We start from the raw sequence: 22,858 nt of genomic DNA on the forward strand, positions 1-22,858 counted from the left end.
GTAGTTTCTTTTGTGTCATATTTGCTTCTTCTATACATTGTACTTTATTCCCTAAGTTTTCACTCTCCATAAAAATTTCAATGTTCCTATTACTCTTTACCCTGTTATATAAAATTGTCTATTCTTCATCTTTCTATTATTTTTCACTAATGGTTTACTATCACCACAAGCCTAAATCTTCATTTAAAGTCTTCGATCCATTTGGCAGTCTCCATATAGTATTCTTCACTTACCCCCAAACTGTTTTGACCTCCTTAAGATAAAAATATACACAAGACAACTTCTTAGCCAACTTTTCTTGAAAATTTAGCTTTATACTTTCATTCTCTAACCCTTCAACTTTCATACTTTTATCCTCTTCACTACCGAACAGCTCGTTAGCCACTTGTACGATCAGTCACGTCTCTGTTACGCACTGTTGGCAAGTACTGGGCATGCACTGGCTCCTGAATGTACCTGAACCTGCTCCAGTGCTTGTCAAGTCTGGTCGTGAAAGAGCTCACACTCGGTGCCGTCACAAGACTCACTGGCAGGTTGTTCCACAAGTTCACAACTCTCACTCCAAAAAAGTTTGCCCTCACAGTTTTTGGGCTTGCGGCTTCTTCAAACTTGAGCTGTGACCCCTTGTGGGGCGAGCGTCCGCCAGCTCCAGGTAAAGACACTCAACTGAGTAGTGCCCCTTGAGATGTTTAGACACCTCAATTAGGTCCCACTTGCCCATCTGTATTATAAGCTAGGCAATTTATTTATCATCTATGCTTCTTGTTTTAATTCTTTCATTGTGTGAAACCATTTACCCCAAAATTTATGAAATATAACTGCCAACATCAGTGATCATACATCCCTATTTTTTCTAATTAATATAAAACAAATTAAATATATTTTAATATATTACCTAGCTCTTTATATTGAAAGATAATAATTACATAAATAACATGATGTTTACATAAAATTAAATGCAACTTGGCTTGTAACTCCCAATAATAGATGTGATCTATGGTACTTTGAATTTAATTATTTATCACCTGTCATTGAAGGCTGCCTCACCATTAGTGTCTAGATATAGGAGACTTCTGACTGGATAGTGACAAGTCTTCACAGGTTACAATGGCTTTCCTCCCTACCCACAAATGGATTCATAATATTCCTTGCAAAGCTTTGTACATCTACACCAGTCCACATGGTTGGCACTGGAGCAAGGTTGATATATAATGAATAAACTGAATGGCTTCTTATATAACTGAGTCAATGATACAATACTGCAAGTTTGGGATTATCAACATCTACCGGTATGTCAGTGTCATGAGTCACATGATACAGTGCAAAATATGAAATCCAATTTTGTATTAAAATTTCTCATAATTTAATTTCCACTTATAAATGCATTTAATAATCAACATGGGGATCAGACAATTTTGGATGGCCAGCAAGTCCTAAGAATCAAATCCCTATATCCCAGGAAACCAAATTGTGACAAATATGAAAACTGAATAAATCTAATTATTAGACTATCCTTCACCTTCATATGGGTTGTCAAAGGATAACTACTTGGTGACAAAATATCCTAAAAGGGGAGAGGACCTAAATGTTTTGTTGCTGTGCATCACATGAGATGCTCTGATCCAATCATTTACTCTGTTGACATCAGCTATAAATGCATTTTGCTTGGATCACCAACTTCAGAGCAGTACTGTACTGATATTTAACTCATTCAGAATCACGGACAGGCGAGTGTTTCTCTTTTTCCTGATATTAGAATCTTGCATTGGGTGTACTGCAGCCATGTAGTACAGGATAATCTAATTATCAAATTTATTGACATTCAGTTCTTAGTCACAAGCTGGAGCTCTGAGACTTGGGATTTTTACCCATACTTGTTAATTACATGCATTTGTTCAATCTTGACTCTTATAAAATATGATTTCAAGATCAATCCTCCATTTATAATTTGCATCAAATAATATTATGCATCTCTCTGTACTACATCAGAATTTGTGTATTCATCTTAGAACCAATGAAAATCTAAGGATGTATAATGTCAAGAGATATAAAACAATAAATATGTAAATAATATTTTTCTTACTGACATAACTGATAAATTTAAAGTTATGGTCAGTCTAAGAATGGTTTGTATCAAATACTTGACATATAATTTACATTTATCCAATATCAATCTATTCCCTAGATGTATCTTTCTCCAAGATGCAGTATGTTTCAAGGTATTTTACATCATTACTCAAAATACAAATATATTTTGTATGCAATCAAGCAATACCAAGTAATATTTTACTATTAGTTGCAGAATATTTCAAAATACTGTACATTACATCCCACCATATAACACTAAATCATACTTTACATTATCCCTATCTAAGAATTTGCTACACTGTTGAAAATCAAACCATGACTTAACAAAAGGAGATTTCATATATCTCCTGAAAAGCCTTCAAGTACTATGAAGAACTTTTGTGTATCAAACTGATAAATGACAAAATATATTCCTATGAAATAAAAACATGTATCTTCTGGAGAGTACAAACTCCATTATAACTGTTACACAAACAAACCTAAGCTTTCTTTTATTAAATAATTGTGAGAGATTCATGATATGCTATACTGAATGAAGTGTCAGAAAGAGATGATAAAATATCATACAGTACACCTCAGTAGCTGTAAATGCATCTCTTGGTTTAATTTACTTTATGGATTATAGGCTCTTTGCCAAAACAAAGTATTCGCACATTCTGACATTAAGAAGTTACATTCAAGAAATGCTTTATTTCACAGTAATCTAGGTATGAATTTATTGTATCCAATTTTGTTTTCACAAGTCTATTAGTATGTCAATAAATTATTTGTTAATTGTTAAAAACTGGCATATGCAAATGGCCACATAACAAACACTTTCCATTCTTAATCACTTATTCTTTTATTATTGCAAGATGACTAAACTTACTGTTGTATTAACAAGTTTTCATGCATCCCACACTTGTCCTCACCCTCTCTCCATCTACTCTTACTCTATGTACAGTAAGAAACATGCTAATCCATGATGCTTTTTCTCTCACTTCTGTCAACTTACAATACTATGCAATGCTATTTATATATCAGCTTTTCTAAATATATTACTAACCTGCAATACATTCATTTTCATCTATTGCACTATTTCTGCAGTATTCAAGCAGTAAATACTAAATGTAATATAAACTTCCAGATTTACATTTTGATATAAATCTAAGATTAATTCTACTTATTTACCTGTAAGCTAGTTAAATCAAGGTGATTATACTATAAAAGCTCAGCGAGACTCCAGGCAACAGAAATGCAAATATGGGAAGAAAATTTTAGGTGACATCATAAGTGTAATGGCACTCAGACACAGTTCCTCACGGCTCATAATCTACAACAAAATGTCAATGGATTCTGAGCCTTTTTTAAATACGGTCTAAAGCCATCATCACTTGAAGAGTCATAAAAGAGGCGTATACTGTATTTGGAAGAGCATTCAGGACATGCCGCTTTGTGCAATTTTAGTCCCCTGAGGGGTAATAATTTTACTCCTGGAAAGGACAATGCATTAAACTGTTTATTACAAGACATGTTCATTGGGGAGGACAGGGCATCACCATGGCAACTAGGGAATGGGGAGGGAAACCTGAGGGTACACAAATACCTGGTGGTGAGGTCGCGGCTGCCACACAGTACGGGGGAGGGAAGAGAAGGGGAGAACACATGTTAGTCAACCGCGTCATAGCGGAAACATATAAAAGAGGCGGGGTTACTACTGTGTACTTGCAGTGTTGCCAAGGATGAGAAGGGAAAGAAGTACCTGTCTGATATCACTGATCTATACAATGTCAACATTGGAATCTTTTCTTACACTGGAAGATTATAAAGAATTATTAATGTGTTCATAGCTGACAGATACCTCTTTGGATAATAGCTGATTGAAAAACAATATCCAAACTGTAAAGGAGGGTACTTCGAGGCAACATTTAAATACATTGGCAACACTGAATAATAATATTAACAAGAATCAAAGGTCACTCAAATGACAATTACTGTTATTTAATGCAGAAATGAGAGAGAGACAAAGGTTTTATAACCCGATTAAAATAGTTAAAGTCAAATTTAAAGTTAATAAAGGTAACAGTGACAACTTAACTGGTATGTAGGAAGACACAGAAGACACAAAAAATATTGTCACAGACAGATAACCTAAAAAATGCTTCTTCTTAAAAAAATACCAAACAGTACAAGAAAATTAACAAACATAAATGGAAATGCAGGGAAAGTAAGTCACCAATACAACTACAGAAGGAAGAACAGTATATGAGGCAACATAACTCTTAAGATAATCTGGACATTCCTGATACCATTATAGTAATACTGTATATATTATATACACACTAATGATATATCATATACATACTAACAAACAGCTGAGAGCCTAGATTATTTACACACTAACAAACAGCATGGCAAATGATGACACAATCATTTACAATTATATCTCATTAATTCTACAGTACAGTCCACCACTGAAACACTGATAGGCGTGTAAAACAAACATATCTCAACAAAAACAAATCAAAATCTACAAAACACTTACTTATGTACTGTCTTGCACTATGCATCTAAGTCAAACTTTATTTCTTTGAAAGAAAAAGATATATTTCTTGCACTATGCGTCTAAAATCAAATTTCTTAAAATGTTAATTGCATTTCAACGGTCAGAATTCTACTTACAGACGCCTTGAAAGGTTTGGAAAATATCACAATATATGGCAAGCAGCTAAGAACGTGAAAATTCATAATGGTATAGAAGATTTGGGAGAATAGCTAGAGAAAGAGGAGATATGTAACTAATTAACTAATCTTTGGAAAATGCAATAAAAATAGTCAAATGTCAGAGTAGGTTGCTAGGGACAGAAAAAGAAGTTTCACTGGTGTAACTTGAATATTCTACACAGGATAATAAATTAAAATTCTACATGTGGTCTGGAGTGAAGGAAATATAATCAAATCAGGATTGAACTCTAGCTAAATGTATGAAAATACTGTACTACAAAATATTTTGTGGTATGACTATTAACTGTAGAAATCTCCCATTGATTAAACTATTTTATTTACACTGAGTAATTAAAACTGCTTGTCCAGATAATGAACAATACGAAAAAGTAAACCAGCTCTGACTTCTAATGAAAAAAATTTAAAGGTGGGTTCTAGTAACTGGGATGAAGGAATACTGTATACCTAAACCTCCAAACATTTGATTATTCTTAAGAACATCAAATATTCCATCCTATATCAAAGTTGAATTAAGATCAGTGACCAGAGTAAAAAATCTTCACAAACTGGTGAGACCTATTTAAAAATTCAAGTACAGATACATCATCCTGAGACAACAAACAACTGGATCTATACATAAAGTTATTTGTGATCAGTAATCCAATGCTCCATGTGCTACTTCTCAATTAAAGATGAATAAGGCATAAACATTATTACAATTACATGTATGACAATGTTAAGCAACACATGAGCTTGGTTTATATGCACAAATAACTCCCAACATCACTCTCTTCATTCCTTAAGGTGAAACTAGATGACAAATACAGAATATGATTATTTTCAACCAGTTAGAACTCACTTTACAAGAAATGATTATCTGTGGTCTCATGATATGCTTTCTGTTGGTGAAGTCTCTGATACACATATGATTTAGAATAACTCTAGTTAAAGAAATGACATCCTACTGCGCTGCAAATGTAGCTTTTTATCAATTAATTATTTTAATATAAAGGTACTAAGTGCTGCTCAGCTTTGACCAAATTTAAATGTTTAAGTAATTTTGTATTATTGTTATTCCTGATCAAATAAAAGTGCTAGTAACACTTAAAAGCTGAGATGTTCAGAAGTTACACGACCACAATTTTGATTGGCAAATTTTGATTTCTTCAATCTTCAATTACCATATTTTACGATATATAAGACACACGAACGAGTGGTAATTGCTGTTGGCATTATTAACTATTATCACCATAATTTCAAGTTTCTTTCAAAGGGAAAAGGATGTTACCTATTAAAAATGAAAGCTAGATGCGACAAGTATGACATTAATAGACAGTAACACTTGGAAGAGCTCAGAAACATTTGGACATCATATACGGTAGATGATAATCATTTTGGGCTATCCAGCTTTAATATTTACAATAATTCCATTTTTAATTAATTAAAAGTAATAATTGTAATAATAATGTAATAAGAAAACATTTAAGTAAACAATAACATTTTTATTCTGAAGTTGGGCTATGTAGATTTAACCTACTGGAGACAGCATCTGGGGGATTAATTAACTACGAGAGACCCACAACAACACAGAGTGATCTTTTAGCCATATTTTTTTAAAGTGCATCTTATATGGCATAAAATGTGGCATGTTTTTTATCATTATTACCAAAAACTTCTAGAATTCCACATTCACAGGGATATCTCATTGCTTTCCCTATTCTATTGATATTTTCATGGTCAAAGATCTGATAAGCTACACTTAGTGCCACCACCATGCACCCTCACTTAGCCCAGGATAGCATCTGGGAGGGCCCATGGCTTTTCTGTTGAAATTCCATTCTACAGAACCTCTCCTTACCAAAACTCTTTTACACACTGGACTAACACTCTGTGGAACTCCCTGCCACAGAGTGTTTTTCCTATGTCATATAACCTGAATCATTTTAAATTATCCTGCTTCAAATATCTTCAGTCTCTGGCATGTGGATGCCTAGGTGAATAATTTAACATTGCCTTTTGTCTAATCTCCCTGCATTTTTTTTTAAATGCTGTCAATTATAAAATCAGTTCATCTTAAGATTTGAGCCAATTGTCTATGACTGAGGAAATATTTTCTGCAGGAAGAAGTTTAAGTTATATAAAAAGATCATTTTATGCAATACTTGATGAATGTTTCACCGTTTTCTCCAGTTCCCAGAACTAAAAGCAATCCCTTCTATTACATAAACACTGCTAGGTGTAGATGTATATTGATGATGTTACCCATCTGCAGATTTAACTGTAACCAATACAGGCATAATATATCCACCATGTACTTCATATTTATTATTTTAATCCTCCAGCAGCATCATAGGTCATTGGAAGATGAAATTCTGTGTTTTCATAATGATTTTAGGAAACAGCACCCATCACTCTTAATTATTACAGAGCAGCACCAAAATCTGATAATATTTTTTTTATTGACTGTTAAGAGTATTTTCACTTGGTTGACTATAAAACCAGTATTTCATATGTTAGAGCTGGTGTATATTCCCTTCTCAGAAATTTCTCATTTGTAAGATCTGTTCTCCCTTATTCAGTTAGGTGACCAGTGCTAATAAAAGAAATTCCATACCATCATACACTAATGTTTCGTCATGGTTTGGGAGTTGCAAAATCCTTTCTATATCACCACCACCCAGCATGTAATAAATTCCCTTTCTTTCCTCAACTAACTCTGACTTTTACCCCAAAATGACTAACTAAAGTCATTGTAATACCACAAAAATCTGTAATCTGTCATATATGCTGATCACAGAAAGCATATCACATAAACAATGGGGTATGTAGGCTGTAACATAACTTAATATTGATACACTATTATTGTATTACTAAAGGAAGGGGAATGGGGGTGAGAAGGACGCAGTGGATGTAATAATTGCCATCTGGGATACATCGCCCTCAAGATCGCTGTTCTTACACTCATGATAAAACGTATACAAATTCACATACGCTGGATCCTTTACATTCAGAAATTTTGTGATGATACAGTAAAGATGAAGAACTTGGTAAATTATTTACACACAGGTAATATGTTAACATAGATTACATAGAAGAGCTTAATTTTGTTACATATTTAAATACTGTAGATTGATTTCATTAAAAGAATCACCTTCACAAAATATCATAACAAATAAAATATTGCAGGGGATGAAGAGAGTTTGTGGTGATTGAAGACTAGGGATAGATATATTTGAGGGAGAAACAGGTGAAGAATTCAAATAGAAATGGAATCATTCAGCATTACATGACTGTGGGTAACACAATACAGACACCAACACATTCACACAATGGGAGGTCAGATACAGAGAATGCTAATAATCAACTCACTTGAAGGAAAACGAGATGAGAGAGACGGCCACAACCAACAGATCTAAGCCGTTGAAGGCAGAACGAAGGAAGGCGCCTTTATGTAAGATGAAACCATAGGACACAACTTTCAGGAAGATTTCAACCGTGAATACTGATGTGAAGAAGATGTCAAAGTAGTTCAAGATCTGAAAATATAATAATCAATTGTGCACTGACCATATAATAAGTATAGCAAATAAAAGATGATCATCGTTTCTTATTAAAATTTATAATGAGTGATAATGCCTGAGTGAGTACTATCACCCGGCAGGGTTGACAGTGCTGAGCTGCTAGCATAGAGCTCCATTGGCAACATCGTTCACTATTACTCTAGCAATATTTATTGGGTTGAGAATTTCACCCTGAATGGTTCTCATATAACCCATATAAGGGTCAAGAGTATCTGAAAGGGTTAGGGTGAATGACAGTAGCAGAGTTGAGTGATGAAATAGGCAATCAGTCCCAAAGCAATAGTTATCAGTTAACTTATAAAAAAAAGAGTCATGGAGCAGTCCCCCCCTCCCCTGATGCTGCACATCTGGCCTCGATGCTCTCCCTAGCAACACTGCTCCCCCTAAGAAAGCAAATCTGCATAATACTGGTAAGGTTTTACACCGTTTAAAGTTTTGTGTGTATGAACAACTTATTGATATTTTTATTTTACATGAGAGCATACAGATCAGGGTAAAGAACAAACAATACATGTAAGAGCTGGGCAGATCAGAGTAAGTTTGTATCCACTTCATATAACTGGTGAACACTTTTCACAAAACATTTGTACTCATGGATGTAGCCTGCATCTTTTTTATATTTTTTTTATATTTATTCTGATGCTTATATCAATAATAAAATTATGATGACACAGAAAATGAGGGTGAAGTGATGACTATTGTAGGACAGTATAAAGCTTTATTGTAGTGTAAAATATAACAGATGATAATAAGCAAATTGTTTTCAAGAGATTAATGAAGGAAGGAGACCTAAGTATAGCACATGATAAAAAAAATTTCCTCGAGGGATATGTACAGTACATGGTGAAACAAACAAGACGAACTACTTGATAGGCCTGATCCAGCAAACATTCCTGCTGCATTGGGCTAGAAATCTCCTGTGGTAACCATGGAAATCCATGGACACTTAAAAATTTAATACGCTGTTGTGTGGTTGGCAAGGGATGACTCCAATTGTTAAGAATCTCCAGCATGGCTAATTCTATCATGAGGAACACATGAACCTAACCTAACCAAACCCAGCTAATTCATGAGAAGTACAGGAACCAAACCTCAAGAACTAGTTAGTTTCCACTGTATTGAATTTTATTGAAATATCTGGTGATTTTGAAGCACTCAAGTGACATTCTCCGGTTTGGTTGTGCAGCACTGGTGTCTACCCACAACAGCAATAAGTGAAAAATACCAATGTGATTTATATATCAGTGTAAGGGCTTAACTGACAAGCAGGGTCTCACTAGCCAAACAATAGACAAGTCTGTATTAGTGAAACACATGCAAGTGCTGCAATACTGAAATGTGATTATGGATAGCTAGTAAAGGTTTCAGATTTTTTTGAGGGAGAGGTTGATGATTTAGTGTAAGGTTGGGATGTAAGCCTCTTTTAGCCAGTCATTAAGCTGATTACTTTAGAGGGGCAGTTTCCAAGAATGCATTATATACTATAAAGAGAGTCTACTGTACTTGTTTTGCAGTTACATCAACTTGCAGTTATTGATAATCTTTTTGACATACAAATAAACATGAAATGATTGATTGTATGTTGCTTCTTTCATTAAATGTAACTCTTACCAAGTAAGATGAAAATTATCAGCTACAACAATAACTCACAGTATTGCGTTGAGAGTCAGAGCGAAGAGGATCCTCCGCAGCTAACATGCCAGATGATATGAGAATGCAGACAAGAATGACGTTACTGAAGAGACTGTGGTTGCAGACAGTATGGCAGAAAACACGAAACCTGTTAAAATCATATAAGTTACTTAATGATTTCATGGAAGTACCTGGCACTTCATACCTGAAAAGCAAGTCAATGTGTGTTATTCAAAGAACAAGTAAAATTTTATAAATATGTTTCAATGTGTTATTGTTATTAAGACATAAAGCCCTTTTAATGAGTCAATTAAAAAGAGTATTACACGTATATATATATATATATATATATATATATATATATATATATATATATATATATATATATATATATATATATATATATATATATATATATATATATATATATATATATATATATATATATATATATATATATATATATATATATACTGTACATAGCAATACTGTATGAGAATAATTTATAAAATGTTGTCCCAACTAACCAATCAGATGTTACACAGATTAATTCACCTTACCCATGCCAAAACTTTTCCTCGTTTAAAATTATTCATATAAAAAGTATATTTTAATTTTCTTTGAAGATTAAGAACATTAAATATTACTCTCTAATGTTTAAATTTTCTTTTTCATAGAAAATTATTACACTTATCAAAATTCAACACATCTTAAAATCCCTGTCTTTTCTTACCCAGTACATTAATTTGGTGGAAGCCAATATGAGTACAGAGAAGTAAATTGTAATGAGAAATTGATATCTTGCCATTGTGTCAAAGCAGTTGCCATAATGCAATTCATAAACTATCTAAGAAGCTTCTCAAGACAAATAAGCTGACATAAGACTGAAGCTCCATGACATGTTACAAACATACCACAAATACTGATTTCTCTCTTAATGCATGGCAACATGACATATCTGAACAATGAAATATTAGGGGCTTCGTATAGAGATATACTCAGGTCAGGCAATGTACTCACTGTAGTGTACAGTACCAAATTTGATATTCATTCGAGTTGCATATTAAAAAATATGATGGTGCAAAATTTTTTCTTGAAGGTAAAAACATTCTATAAATCTTAGGAAAGAAACCCAAAGTTGGATATGTGGAGCACCGTAAAAGATTTGAATATATCTTTGTCATAAATTCTGATATTCAAACAAAGATTTATTACAATTTATCCCCATACAACTCTCATATTCTTTTTTGTTTTTCATTGTCTTAATAAATATTTTTCTAAAAATAAACTCTGAAAAGCATATGTATGCACTATCCTGCTCTGAATGACATAAATAATGGACGTAATACATGTTGAAAATGGAGAGACAGGAATGCCAAAATTATTTAGTAGCTGTACCTAGTCATAAGACAGTATGAGGAATACCTGACTCAAGTCTACCTCTAAGACACTGGCCCAAAGCATCTATTACACTATACAGTACATGGTCCCCACATCTCTTTACATTTCAGTGATTTATAGATTTTGATTGGCCTGAGCTTTAACATCAGTTATTTTCTGCTGGTGTCAAACTAATTTATCTGGAAAATTTAAAATGTATCTTAAAATTTTTATATTATACAGTTAAAAAGGTTAATTACAATATCACACAGGAATATGTCTCTTGAATTATACCTTGGGAAAGTTTATAGTACAGTCATTAATGAGAGAATTATTACAAAACCCAAGTTTCTTAGAGCAGTGTGGGCCGAGAGAAGAAAGATGAAAAATCGATCTGGTGTTTGAATGAAGTACAGTACCATCATCAGTGAAAAGTTTCTAAAGACTAAAAGAAAAAACTGTAGCATTTCTGGATCATAAAAAGGTACACAATACAGAAGATAAAAAAGAAAGTGTGTGAAATAATCAAAACAACCAGAAAAACAGAGATATTGGTAAATATTGTCCCGAATTTTAAGGAGAGGGTGAGGGATATACAGTATTAGAAAGAAACAAGGGTGGAATCATGCTAAGGAATGTACAGGATTTTGTTATCATTGATGTACAATATTTTTATTAATAGGACAATAATAATAAAGGTGAGAAAGGGGCTACAAAGTAAATAGTGAAATGGATGTAAATGGGAGGCGAGTCAGGTGCTGTTTGCAATCGACATTTCTCTAGTGGCCAATGTAGAAAGAAAAGTAACAATTGCTGGTGAATATATCTCGAACAAGAGAAAAGAAATATTTTGGTTGAATATAGAGGGAGGAAGTGATATTCTTCATATATTTGAGAGTGGATGAGTCAGCACATGAAACAATGAATGATAAATTGAATCAGACAGCAGGTGAGGGAGAGAGAGAGTAACAGTAAAAGATAAATTAAAAAATATTTGGAGAGAGAGAGAGAAATGTGTCAAAAGGAAGCAAAGATGCAAATGTATAAAGAATTACCGAGACACAATTACTCTATGGGTGTGAGGCATGGACTCTGGAAGTATGAGGAACATACTAATTAGAAGAAACAATAATGATATGATTGAGAGTTATACATGGGATGAATAGGATGTAGAGAATAATAAATAAGGAGATGTGGAAGTGAAAGAATTGTCAGACAAAAGACTAATCAGACTTTGCTTTAATGGTATTGACATTACTGTAGTTGTCTTCTTGCTTCATATGTATTAGTTCTAATCTTTTGTAGAAGTTCTATTGCGGTACAGTATTGTTATGTTGGATAAGTGTTGAGCATGTAGTATGTAGATAAACTGTAGTGTTCTTCTAGCGGCAGGAGCTGAATATTGTGTTGCTAAGTTTGTGACGCATTTTTTATATTTCACGTAATCCATTTTTTGTGAGGTGGTTAATATAAAATTGTATGGGTGTAAACAAGGTATTAACCAGTGGGATTGAACCACCTGCTGGCCACTGATGTCAAGATGACTTTACATTAACCGGCAGAAGTACTGAGGCCTCAATTTACATATAGGGTAACATTAAATTACAGACTACATCTCCATAACCTGCCATCCTTCAATGACCACTATGTCAGTACAGTACTGTATCGTGTAACATATTGATATTTTCTTTACTAGATTTGTATTAAAGAAACGAATAATATATACAATATAATATACTGTATACACAAACATATGAGGAAATACTCTAGACAGTATTAACACATTTAATTAGATATGCTAATATCTTTTCCAACATATTGTATAGTACAAATTTATATTTTTATTTTATACAACCAGCCAGAAATAGCCTCAAGATATTTACACATAATTCTTTACAAGAACTGGATTTGCACACACAGTATTCGTACATCTGCATTGTTCTTGTAATATTTCTCATCTATCAGTTCTCTCTCCCTTCTCCTCCACTAAGCTGAAGATTATCCCCAATTCCTAATATATTTAATCTATTATCTAATGTTTTTTTTATTATTTACTCCCAGGTGTTACTGCATTTTTTCTGTTCAAATTCAATGTTCCTCATCTAAATCCTGTGCACTCCTGCGATTTTTTGCCTCTCATTGCCACTGCCCATAAGAGGCCACAGGTTGAGAGTGCAACACATGCAGTGAGCAGTGTGTCTCTTGACTGAGGTTTTGCATTTATACACCTGTTGAGGTCAATGCACTTCCCAGCCTCAGGAAATGGGGAGATGTGTCCTTAAACTACCAATAATTTTCTCAAAAATTAAAAAGTAAATGCAATTCAAAACAAACTTTTTTAAGGTCTTCCATAAAGATAATAAAATTATATGTTTACTTCATTAAAAAATTGTCAAGCGACAAGAAATTAAAAACAATTATAAAAACTAAACTACAGTACTGTAGTAAAAAAACAAAGGTGAAGGAAAAAAGTCCTTGGAGTGGTGTTGCTTTTATAGGCAGTGGTTTGGTTAGTAAGGACTTGAGGATAAATAGTGAACTGCTACAGGAAATTAAACCAAGCTAAGGAGTGCAAAAGAAAAAAGGCAGTACACAACCTATAAATTTGCTAAGCAGTGAAGCCTTCTTAGGCCACAAATAGTAATGGAATGATCCAACTGCATTTCGATGCAAAATATGGAAAGTGTATTATTTACAATTCCTAACTACCGGTACTGTGAAAACTGATGAAAAAAGACCAACAATATAGTAAACATGGATAAATGGGGCTCTCTCAGCCTATGTATTTGTTATTAACATATGTAATTCATACAGTACAAGTTAGACTCTATAGTAAAGAGAATTCTATAAGGGGATATGTTTCATCTTCAAAGGGGACAAATTAATAGTGACAATACCACTGGCAGTATATAGTATAAAGGTGAAAGAAGAACACACAACTGTACATCGAAATGATGCAGTACAGTGCTTGCAGTAAATGCTTGGAAGAAAGTGTGAAGGAGGAACTGAAACATGGAGAAATTGAGGATTGTTATTGTGTGACTGTGGTAAGAGTAATGCAATGAACAGAATAGCATAATACAAAAGGAAAAATTTAGTGAACAGAAGAAATGCAGTACCACTAATGAAAATGACAGTGTATCAGTTGGTTATGTAACCTGTGTATGGTTTGGGGGATATTAACCCTTATAACAGTGTATTTTCCAACCCTTCTGTTACCCCAAAAATGAGATTATTTTCCTTATGTTAAGAAAATATTAAAAAAAAAAATAAGAATAATAAAATCCCATTCTCTGGTTGAGTCCATAACTAAGTGACTGAGTTGGAAACTCAGATACAGTGTGATAGTGGCAGCTGGAAAAAATTAATTACAATTAGTTATATCTTCCTATCACAACCAGGTCCCTCATAGATCATTAAAATCAAAAGTTGCCGCTGAAGGTAGAAAGCAACAAGTACTGATGTCACAATATATGTAGTCGTTTTTATTTTTTAACCGATGGTAATAAGCAGCTCTTTGGCTCATATATAATGTTTGATTAATATTGATACATCACAAATTGATCCATGTATAACTGTTAAAGATACCCAGTTCTGGCTCACTTTAATGCTGAATTTAATATTTGCAAAGATATAACTGCTTGAAAACATTAGCTTTCAAGATACGAGTGTAAGCCACAAACAAATTCACAATTTTCGCCACTATTTCTTCTCTTTTCATTAATTATTATGTATATCACGACAAAAGACACCAAATATATAAAGCAACGAATAATACAGTAATGAAAATTTTATAAAGAGTAGAATCAAGTGTAAACAATATGGGTGCTAATTTCTTTAAGGACTAGGCATATAGCAAAGAGCTCTGCAATAAAAATAGATGCAAAGGTGGGAAGTCTCCCACTGTGGCTAAAATCAGGGAAGAAGGCTCCAAACCCAACACCAGCGTCGGATTTGGAGCCATCTGTATAAACATACACTGAGTCATCATGTTGAATTCCATGCTACAGGAAATACATCCTGGCCATCACTTCATTGACATCAGCCTTGCTCCCTGGGAAGTAATGGCAAAAGTGCACCTCCGGTAAGTCCCAGGGAGCCATGGTCAGCACCTTCACTAAGGAGTTGGGGAAGTGACAAGCTGTCAATCAGCTTCTGGACACGAAAGCCAATAGATTGGGGAAAGAGTGGGTGAAGGGTAAATCAACAGTCCATGAACCTATCGGATATGGCCTCCCGTGTTGGAGATCTAGGGAGACGCTGTACTTTCAGCAGCGGGCCATCAGGGACTGGCAATGCATATCCAATGTTGATACATGAGCATCCACCAGAAAACTGGGTACTGGAGAGGATCTAAAGGCTACTGTGACCAAATGGATGCCAGTGCAATGGATAGTATTGATGGTCTTTAGCCTGGCTGGTGTGGCTGAAGAATACAGGTCACAACCATTAGACAGCTCTGACCCCACGATACCATGATACAGTCTCAAAAGGGTCTTACGGTCAGTATCCCAGGACTTGTGGGATAAGACCCTCAGAAGGTTGAGAGCTTGCAAGCAATATACTCCATAGGTTACATTCTCATCCCTGGCTTGCTTCAAAAGTAAAATGCACACGCTCAATCCTTCCTTTATATCACAACAGTTTCTAATTTACATATTAATCATAACTGGTCATGACACTTCCCCTTGATTAAATGATATGGCATCTGAAGAGGACATTCTATTAATGCATAAATACTGTACTCATACTGACACATCACTTATGGGTAAACATTAAAAAAGTAACAAACAAAACACTACAGTACAGTATATGAAATATTTATCCTAACCTTTACTCAGGCCAATCAAAACCTCCAGCTAAAGTAGGAATTTATAGTTTTAGGGAAAAGACAGGACAGGACAAAAGCATAACATCACAATTGAGACTAAGCTGAAGGTACTGTTGGTTCCTGTCTCACTTGTATTTCATTAAAACAAAAGAAGAAAAAAATAAATTTGCTTAATCATAAGTTATACCATCAGCATATTATATCTACAATATTTATATGTGCTGAGAAGCAGCCTTGCAATATACTTTTCTATTTTAGTCTTTACACTAAATTACTGTACTGTAAAACTAATTTGTCATCTGTAGTTCAGAAAGATGGCTAAAACTTTGAAATTATTAATACAGGTACTACAGTATCACTTGTACATTGTTCAGTAAACACTCACTTGGAACCAACAACTTATTACTTGCTCCAATTCTAAATCAATCATCAAAATCACATGTAACACACTGCAAGAGAATAATAATAATAATAATAAGACCAAGACCAACAGAATTAGTTCTACCACTATACAGTACTGTTACATAATTCTGGCAACTACAGCAAGGCACTAATTATCACCCTAATCTATATCAAGTTCTATACCATAAATACCAACTGCAGCTACTGATATATTATACTGGCAATACCATTACATATTTTTATCTACAGGGTTGTTCAGCAAATTATGTAGATTGATCATTATTCTGTAAAAAATTAATAAAATAAAATTCAAAACAAAATGTATACCAGGAAATAAATAAAACCATCCATATATAACGAGATCAAAAACCTCACCCTTTTTATCCTACTAATATTTTGCTTTAACATATGAAACTCAGACAGAAGACCAAAAGCTTACCTTTAAAATGTATTAACAGAATTAAGTGGAACTTGAAATAAGGCAAATATTTTTATTCTATGCCAGGTAGCGACGTGTCCTCCTACTATTACTGTACTTATTAAGTAATTATTAGATGTTTTAATTGCCTGTATGTTGGCCTGGTGAGTTATTGCTAGGCATTAACAGACCTAGGTATAAGCAAGGCGTAACATTCTGGACTATATCACAAAAACAGTTTTTTGGAAAAAAAAAAGGCTTTTTTCTTAAAATAAAAATATTTGCATTCTCAGATATTTCTTTTGTATAGCATATGTATGTCTAAATACTATATTATCATTGGGGAAATTCAAGAGTCCTAGGTCCATGACACAATTTGAGCCAAAAAGCATGGGCGTAAACCTTGTATATTCAGTGGTACATATAGGAATTTTGCTGAGGGATGTTCACCATCAACCTAAAAGTGTATGCACCCAAGTACCCTATAACTCAATGATTAATGATGTTTAATTGGAAGAGTCAGAAATATTATACTCAAAGCTGATCCACTGAATTAGACATTAAAGGGGCTGTTGCCACAATTTACCAAGTCATGTTAGGTCAATATGAAACAGCTAAAAAGTTTAAACTATTTCCTGTGGTGTGTCAGGTAATGTGAGGTCAACATTGGGTGATCAGTGACGGTCAAGGCAGGGAGTTAGTCATTGAGGACGTCGGCCCGATGTCCCCACTTGTCACCTGGGCAGGGAGACCCCGAGTGCTAGAGAAAATTTCCATCTACCTATTACCTCTAAATGAGGGAAAAACTAATGTACTTGTAATACATACTGTTTTCATTATGGATAATGACTCGCACTAGTTTTTACTGAATAGAGAAATAGAATTTAAACTTCTTACAATATTTTTTTATTACGAAAATGACAATGACTATTTTGAAGTGAAAATGTGATGGACTCTGGTCCTCTGGGACTCAATAATTTAGTAGGGGAGGATCCCTAACTTTTTAACCCAGGGGTTACAGACCCCTGAGTTAAAACAACAGTGAACCACTGAACTGAACCAAAATATACAAAACTATCCCGAGATGTGTTAGGATGAGGCAGTCACTACTTTAAACAGACTAACTTCCTTTAAAATTTCCTCCTTCTTTGACTAGTCTCACTGTCCATACTCATAGATTGCAGCAAGAATTTGGTCATATATTGCACTTATACAGAAAATATTCAACCACTGGTCTAAACCTCATCGTACATGGTATCACTGATCTCGTTAAATATGAATACAAAGGCTAACTAAGTGATGCGCAAAATGGCTTCCATGCTGTGGTTGTCATGTGTCTGCTGTCATAGGACAGAGTCTGCAAGCCAAGTTTGGTTGAGTTGCCAAGGTAGAGATTTACTTTGTATTATGAATGCAATGCAATTTTAAGAGCTAAATTTATCTACAATACAAATATAAATACAGGTAACTCTGATTCAGGACACCTTTCTTCACTTTATCATATATCCTGAGTAAAACTTGACTTATTCAGATATTCAAATATTTTTAGCATAAATCTACTACCTTTGCTTCATGATCATAATTTTCTTATTTGTTTTGAAACAAAAGGAACTGCAATTTTGTAAGTTTGTGGAAATAGTTTTCCAAATGAACAAACAAGTAATTCAAATGTTCAATTTTGGAAAACTACATAGCATATACACTGAATAAAATCTTCCAAAAGAAATTACATAGTCCTCTGTACAAAAGATAAAACATAAAGTACACTCCCACTCCATGCCAGAACTCTGCATTTCTTCCCAGTGTAAGACTGTCAATGGACTATATAGGGGAATGAATTTTTACTCCATAGTACAATCAACCACTTTATCACTCAATATTCTGGCCACCTCAGACCCTTAGGCAATCTTAATAAATACCTAAAAAAAAAATTTAACTTCCAAAATCATCTAAAAATAACTTCTAGTAACTTTAGCAGTCATGTTTGTGGCCACAGATCAGATATACTGTGTGTGTATATATGCAATTAGATTTTGAAAATATCACTACATTAAGACAATGATATTAAGAGGATGGAAAAAAAATGTAGCACAAGATAACATTGTGACACTCCAGCACCTCACTTATCAAGAAAGATTAGTTGCCTAGCTTATACTATGGACAGGCAGGGGGTGCTTTAATAAAAGTTTATAAACATCTCAGCCTATATTACTCAAGTTAAGTGTTCAAAACTCGAGCTAGTGGATGCCTGCCTCACTAGATGTGGCAGACTTGGATTAAAGAAACCATAATTACAGAAAATTATCAGAGCTAACTTTTTTGGAGTTGTGAAAACTTCGAACAACCTGCCAGAGAGGGTTGTGACGGCAATGAATGTGAGCTCAATAACGACACGGCCAGGCACATTCTACAACCAGTGTATGCCCATTACTTATCAACAGTGCATAACAAGATAATTTTTAGGAATGTATCTATCATGCTAACTGAGGACTACCTGTACAGTGATGCCCCACGAATGTTTAATTATCACTTTGTGTTTTGTAAATTTTCACAATAATATTTTTTTAATTTTTCAGTATTTTATGAGGGACTTGCAATCTGTTGATTTATGTTGCATGGTAAATCACTAACACACTCCACAAGACACATACGTACTTCTTTACACCTCCCCATTCACTGAGTCACCATACTGTTACTGTGTTAGGTATATTTACTATAGTATACATATATCTATCATCTGCCTTGTTCAGCAAGATGTGTCCATCTGACCAATAACATCAGACACATACCTCAGTAGACCTTGAGTAGAAAGCAACAGAGGAAGCATTCATTCCCGAATAACAAGAAAATGGTTAGAGTGATGATCACCTTACCAAGATTAGAAACAACAACATGCCACTACCTGGCTTTATGGCATTACAGAGCCTTGGTCATGGTAAGTGGAGAAGAATGTAGTTGTAATGTACAGTTTATGATTTATAGCAGATTAGGATATTTTATGTTAATTTAAATGTCATCCCACAGTAAAAAAAAAATTAAAATCTATAAAACATGATATTTAGGGGAAGTTGTACACATGTTTTAGCTAAACAAATTAAACACCCTATATCTCCAAAGACTTTAACTTCACTTAATACCGAGACAGATTTATACCAATTCTCAAAGATTTGTAAAGTATCATTGTGTCAATACAATCCCTTACACAGCCTTTGATTTGAAACTGTGACCACAGAACATGAGTCCATATATTATATATACCTGTACTGTTTTTTTGTTCTTAGTAATTGTCAATGTTTAAAAAGATCTTTACTAGTTTAATAAGCAATTAATACAATAATCATGTAGATCTGCTTGGGTGTCATAACTTTCAGTACATATTTTAGGGTCTGGTACATAGTTTAGTTTCTCCTATAAAATCCTGAATAATCTCATTCACATATCACTCTTATATGAGGACTAAAGGGACATATCTGTATGATAGAGTAGGAGTGTACAATTATACATATACATATATACAGTATATATAACAAAATAACAAACACTACATTTGAGAGCGAGTTTAACATAACTTTTGTTTAATAAAAACTTAAAGGAAACAATGATAAAAAATATAAATATCAGAGGTTGCTATGTTTATTTTCCTTTGGCTAAAATAAAAATAGGATACTGGGCGGAGTCCACACTGAAGGCGGTATCACTAATCTACGACATCACGCGCACCCACCAAGTGCAACTGTGTGTGGATACCATTGGATAGTGTATTGAAGGTTTCAAGAAATTTGAATACACTGTTTTAGAATTAATCTTCAAGGACAAAAATAAATCTCTTTCAGTTTTATTATGTAGTCTATCTACATTCAATATTCTATGCTTCTATAACACCAGTTTTTAAGAGAATTCTAGTTCTCATAATTTTTCTTCCAATCTCTTTCATAATAATAACAAACTAAAACCAAATAACTACTAAAAAATGATTCAAACCATTAATACTTTATGTGCATAATTCGGCTATACATGGTCTTCAACCTTCAGAATTTCAGAAAAAATATTGAGCAGTTTTTCTAATATGGTAATTCAAAAGAAAAAAAGCCAAATACTGTACCTGAAATAAGATTGAAGCCACTGATCCCTTTATGCACACTATGTGTACTAATTCTGACTAATTCTTCAGACAATGTATAACAGACTACAAAGTATCCTCTTCCCAGCACAGCTGAAATATTTCTGGGCTGATAGACTTGGCCTGAGAACAGGCTCATCTGGATGCAGACTAAGCTCCTCATCATAGAGCTGAACTGGTAAAAACTATCCTCCTAAAGGCCATAGAAAGAAAAGTGTTATCTGCTCAGCTGAATAAACAGAAATAAAGTTGTTGGAGCTAGTTCCAGGAAACCCAAGATGGCACGTTTCATTTTTTTTAAGGTGTTCAATGAGCGTTCTATGACTTCACTAGCCATCAGAGACAACCACATCATCAATAGATACCTAATTAGGTTCCTGACGAGTTAAGGTGAGTAGTTGTTTTTACTTTAATTGGATTATTTGCAGGAAAATGTTTACTGCCGTTGACTAATTATACTCCACAACACGGCAGGTGCTTTCAAGTAGTGTTTAATGCGAGAAATCTCACAGGTCACACTACCAAAGGACCATAGACCATAAATGATGTGTATCTTCTATCAAAGGTATTTACATCTGCCTTACCTAGAGATGCATTACTTACTGTAAGTATAATCAAAAGATTTTTTTAAGCCAGTATCCACACACAGGCAATATGGAGCAATGCCGTTGGGCCATTCTTCATTTTCAAAAACTGCTCTGTTTACCACACGAAACACCCATCATCTCAGCACACAAAGTATAATAGTCAATAGTACAGGAGTTACAGAAGTAGCAGCAGTATACAGTAGATGATACAGCAGTTACAGAAGTAGTAGGGAGGGCTCTAAGATCACCTGTTTGTATGGGTAAAAATGAAGAAAGAGGAGTATTTTGGAATGGGCTGAACTTTAGTTGTGCTGCTTTCGTTTTGGGGAGGTCGTGAAACTTGGACCATCTCTCCATCCTCGCCCTCAGTTTCATCGTAGTCCCCCTCTAGAAAAAGAACGATGGAGAATGCGACCTTTAAGGATTAACTAAACCAACAGAAACCATGCGTTGGTTTACAAGGAACAAGCACTTCAGTCACGGCAGCAAAGTAACAGGGCAAATCCCATTACTGCTTTGACTGACTTGCTTTCTTCTGTTCTCACCAGGGATCATGGAGGTGATGGCGGAGGTGATACAGACAAATAAACAAAGGAATTGAGCCTTTTCTAACATATTTAAGTAATCAAAGTGTTTCAGATTGGTTTATCCAATAAAAAGGAATATCTACAGTATGTACTGTGTAATACATGCTATATAGGCATAGCCTATAACAAGCAAAATAGTACATTTAAGGAAAAATTAAGATAAAGCAATAGGTGGAAAAAAATAAACAATAAATAAATAAAAGATCATCTCTGGCCAAAACCTACATGACCCCGAGGGTTGTTTGTGCCGCTTGTTTTTTTGGGGGGGTGGGGGTTTGGGGGGGGGAGGAACTGAAGATATAAATATTGCTTGGGTATGGCAGAGTGTGCCTTATATCTGTGGCACACAAACATACCTGTTTGTGTGGGAGAAAATAAAAAAGCTGGAGTACGGGGGCAAAGGCTTGATTTTGGTGGCGGTACTAAGTTGCGAGGCACGGCGGGGCCGCATTCCTTGTGGGCGTTCCTCTCCATCACCATCATCCTCTTCTTCTGCAACACACCAGCAGCCAAGGTGGTGAGGCAGGTC

General features: G+C 34.3%; 1 protein-coding gene across 1 annotated transcript in view; it reads right to left on the reverse strand.

Annotated features, from left to right (window-relative positions):
* The window catches only part of LOC121853601 (muscle calcium channel subunit alpha-1-like), a gene marked incomplete in the record, with an annotated part of 305,963 nt that overhangs the window by 129,568 nt on the left and 153,537 nt on the right, over positions 1-22,858 (reverse strand). The window contains 5 exon segments of the mRNA XM_042347854.1: positions 3,674-3,691; positions 4,750-4,755; positions 8,161-8,327; positions 10,023-10,152; positions 21,991-22,129. Of these exon segments, the coding sequence (XP_042203788.1) occupies positions 3,674-3,691; positions 4,750-4,755; positions 8,161-8,327; positions 10,023-10,152; positions 21,991-22,129 (460 nt within the window).

The sequence above is a fragment of the Homarus americanus genome, unplaced genomic scaffold (genome assembly GCF_018991925.1).
Source record: "Homarus americanus isolate GMGI-L3 unplaced genomic scaffold, GMGI_Hamer_2.0 scaffold4896, whole genome shotgun sequence".
In the NCBI taxonomy this organism is placed as follows: domain Eukaryota; kingdom Metazoa; phylum Arthropoda; class Malacostraca; order Decapoda; family Nephropidae; genus Homarus; species Homarus americanus.